The following is a 3,397-nucleotide window of genomic DNA, read 5'->3' as shown; positions in this document are numbered from 1 at the left end:
CCCCCCCCCTTCACCTTTTTCTCTCTTCTCTCCCAGCCAAGCAACTGATCCGACTCTTGCTAAAGACAGAACCTACTGAAAGAATGACCATTGCTCAGTTCATGAACCATCCTTGGATTAATGTGAGTTATTTCTCCTTTAAGCAAGGGAGTGGCTCAAAATACCCTTGAGTACTCACATCCCTAGGCTGAGAGAGCCATGTTTACTTCATAGCAAGAAAAAGAAATGCTAAAGATAGCGAGTAACACTAACCTATGTTCTGGGTCTGGGAGGAGGTCCCACACTTTGTGCCCTCATCCTTGGCCAAGGTAGGGAAATGTGGGGCTTGGTCTCAGTAAGAGGGAGAAATGAGTGCAGTCATGCTCAGTCTCTTGAGTATTGTTAATAAGCCCTAAGCATTCCTGCACGTTGAGTCCTGTGTGGGAGGGAGGAGTTAACCGGGGAAATTAAAAGGTTTAGCAACCCCAAGAGCCAAGAAGAGGCACCTGGTTTTTTTCTTCCACTGGGGCAAAACCAAAGACCCGAGCTAAGAAATATAAGGTGTTGACTTGACCTTCCCTGACCTATGCTTAGAAGAGGGAGTGGGAATAATAAACATGGGGGTGGGGGTGGGAGAGGGTTATAATAGAAAGAATTCCATCCCAAGAACCTAGAAAGCCTGAGTTTCAGACTTGGTTCTACCATCAGTAAGCTATGGAACCTTGGGCAAACCACTTCCAGGCCTCCTCTGACTTACCAGTAAAATGAAGAGGGTGAACAGATCCTTCAGAGTTCCCTTCCAGCTTAGACAATCTGTGTGCTCTGATTTTTCCAGCAATCAATGGTGGTACCACAGACCCCTCTTCACACTGCCCGAGTCCTGCAGGAAGACAAAGACCATTGGGATGAAGTGAAGGTCTGCCTCCCTGTCTTTCTATCTCTCTGCACTACCCCCCAGGGAAATGGAGCTTTGAGGGGGAAAGGCTGGGCCTCCTGTATTCTAAGCTAACCACAGGGCTTTAGTCCCTGAGCTTGTCCCCAGGCCGTTGGGGAGTAGATTTTTCTCTGGCAGCAGACCCAGACTCCCAGCTCTAGGTAAGTGTCTGCTGAAGGCCTTGAGACAGACCTGGAGATTGTTGTGGTAGCGTAGACTGAGAAGAGGAACACCATCAAGATCCAGCCCGGGACAGCCAATTAATCAATCAATCAATAAGCATTTATTAAGAGTTTACTATGTGTCAGGCACTAAGCTAAGTGCTGAACATACAAAAGCAAAAGGGAGATGCTTCCAGCCTCCAAGGAGCCAGCAGGGAGCAAGTGATGTCATTACTGAAATCATAAACCATTGGCCAGAGATCAGCCATGTCATACAACATCCAGGAGAAGGGACCGTGAATGTTCAATCCCGAGAAGAAGAGATTTCAGAGGAATACAGTAGACGTTTTCAAATATCCATCCGCTGAGTACAGATTTAGACTGTAAGCCCCTTTCTAGCTAGGTGTATATGAATCTGCAGTTCAAGGCCTTGAATTAACAGGTCCATGCTGCATACCTCTTGACAGAGAGGTGATGGGCTCAGGGTGTAGACTTGAGACTTCTTAGGGGACATGTCCAATTTAGAATTCTGTTTTGCTTGACTATGCATGTTTGTTACATAGGTTTTGCTTTTCTTTTGCAACAAGAGGGGAAAAAATGGATTTTCATTAATTTTTTAAAATTTCTTACTAAATTTTTTAATATGGTATCAAGTACACTCATTTCCCCCTGTCGATCTCTTGTCTTCTGACTGCAGGAAGAGATGACCAGCGCCCTGGCCACTATGCGGGTAGATTATGACCAGGTGAAAATCAAAGACTTGAAAACCTCAAACAACCGGCTCCTTAACAAGCGAAGAAAGAAGCAGGCTGGCGGGTCCACATCCTCTACAGGCTGCAACAACCAGTAAGAAGAAGAGAGGCCTGAGGACTGAGGGGCCAGTGGGCAGTGAGTGAGTGGTGCCCAGCAGCCCAGCTCCATCCTCCCCCATCATTTGGGGCATGACTCAGGCTGGGCCTCGCACAGTGTTGGAGAACCAGGCCTGGCAGGAGCAGAGCAAGGACCGATTCGGTTTCTGCCAAGACTCAGGACTATTAGGGTGTAGGGCATTTGGCCTTTTACACGAAACGGGGTCGTTCTGTTTTAATGAAGTGTGGCATTGGACTTAAAAATGTTGGCGACGGGGGTGGTATTTGGAATTCCAGAGCTTTAGACGTACACCAAGGCAAGAGAGAAAGGCTTCACCAAAGTTGTTAGTTGATCTTTCCTGTGCACAGCAGCTGGAGTTAGTTATTTGTGTGTGTGTGGGGGGGGTAATTCTCCAGGTTCTTTGGAAGAGGCTGAACATTCTCACATTAGTGCCTCCATTACTCCCCTCAAGGAAAGAGGTACCTACCTGTCTAGTTTGAAAAACCTTTGCAAAGCAAAATGCTCGGGGGAGCTGGAGCTAATCAAAAGGTGACTTTATTTCTTTCCTAGGTTTTCCTAACCACACTGACTTTTCAGGACTACTCCCATATGGAGTCTCCACTTTGGAAGCTAGAGTTCCAAATTCCATAGTTGTTCAGTCCCTTCCCCTCTCCCCTCACTGTTCCCACCTGCCATGAAGATGAGGGGATCGGCAGATAGAGAAGGGACCTAGGCTGCATGATGGCCCCAGATCAGAGTTGACACCTTCCACAATGACTGAGAGCCAGCACACATGCAGCCTCCGACACCCCTGAATTCAGAATGGGTGGTCACTCTCATATCTCACTCTGCTTTCTTTCTTTCTCTGTCCCTTCTTCCCCCTTTTCTCTATTTTCTCTTTATGTCTTAAAAACTTTGACTGCAGAATTTCCCTTCGGGCCACGCTCGTTCTCTTCAAATCGTTTGGTACTGCTGGGTGAGGAGTGAAGGAAGGTGGTGGGTGTTGTGTGGGGAAGGAAGGCTGCTTGCTTTTCCTCTGTTGTTTCTCTGAGGCCTAGCCAGCCCAACCTGTCCCACTGGACACTTTCAGCTAGAAGAGAATCTAAAAGAGGAGCCTACCGTCACAGCCCTCTTGCCTAACTCTAATCTCAGATGATCCCAAATGATTCTTCACTCATCTTGAGTGTTGTGAGTATACCAGAACCTGTGTTCTGGGGCTTTCCTGGTCTTCATCTCTCTGTCTGAAGAGTGGGACTGGGGTGAGGGGATTCTTAGGTGGGTCTGGAGATAGGCCTGGGGGTGAAGGATGCTTTTAATTCATTCCAACTTTGCCAAATGTCACTGTGACAAAATACCAGCTAAATTCCTTTGTCTTCACCAAACCCAGGGAGAAAACTATCTGTTTTCTATGCATATGTATGTAAATTTGGTTTTTATCCTCTCCTTACTCAGGCCCTTATTTGGACTGGAAGAT

General features: G+C 47.1%; 1 protein-coding gene across 2 annotated transcripts in view; it reads left to right on the top strand.

The window, feature by feature from the left end:
- The window catches only part of MAPKAPK3 (mitogen-activated protein kinase-activated protein kinase 3), a 95,828-nt gene extending 92,437 nt beyond the window's left edge, over nucleotides 1–3,391 (top strand). For both annotated transcript variants that reach the window (XM_027836835.1, XM_027836834.1), the window contains exons 9-11: nucleotides 37–122; nucleotides 815–895; nucleotides 1,772–3,391. In XM_027836835.1, the coding sequence (XP_027692636.1) occupies nucleotides 37–122; nucleotides 815–895; nucleotides 1,772–1,924 (320 nt within the window). In that variant the 3' untranslated portion in view covers nucleotides 1,925–3,391. The remainder of the gene's footprint in view (nucleotides 1–36; nucleotides 123–814; nucleotides 896–1,771) is intronic.
- The last annotated feature ends 6 nt before the right edge of the window (nucleotides 3,392–3,397 follow it).

Source organism: Vombatus ursinus, unplaced genomic scaffold (assembly GCF_900497805.2).
Source record: "Vombatus ursinus unplaced genomic scaffold, bare-nosed wombat genome assembly UNPS02014820.1, whole genome shotgun sequence".
Classification (NCBI taxonomy): Eukaryota; Metazoa; Chordata; class Mammalia; order Diprotodontia; family Vombatidae; genus Vombatus; species Vombatus ursinus.
The sequence above is the reverse complement of the archived record's forward strand: the minus strand, read 5'-3'. Positions and strand labels throughout refer to the sequence as shown.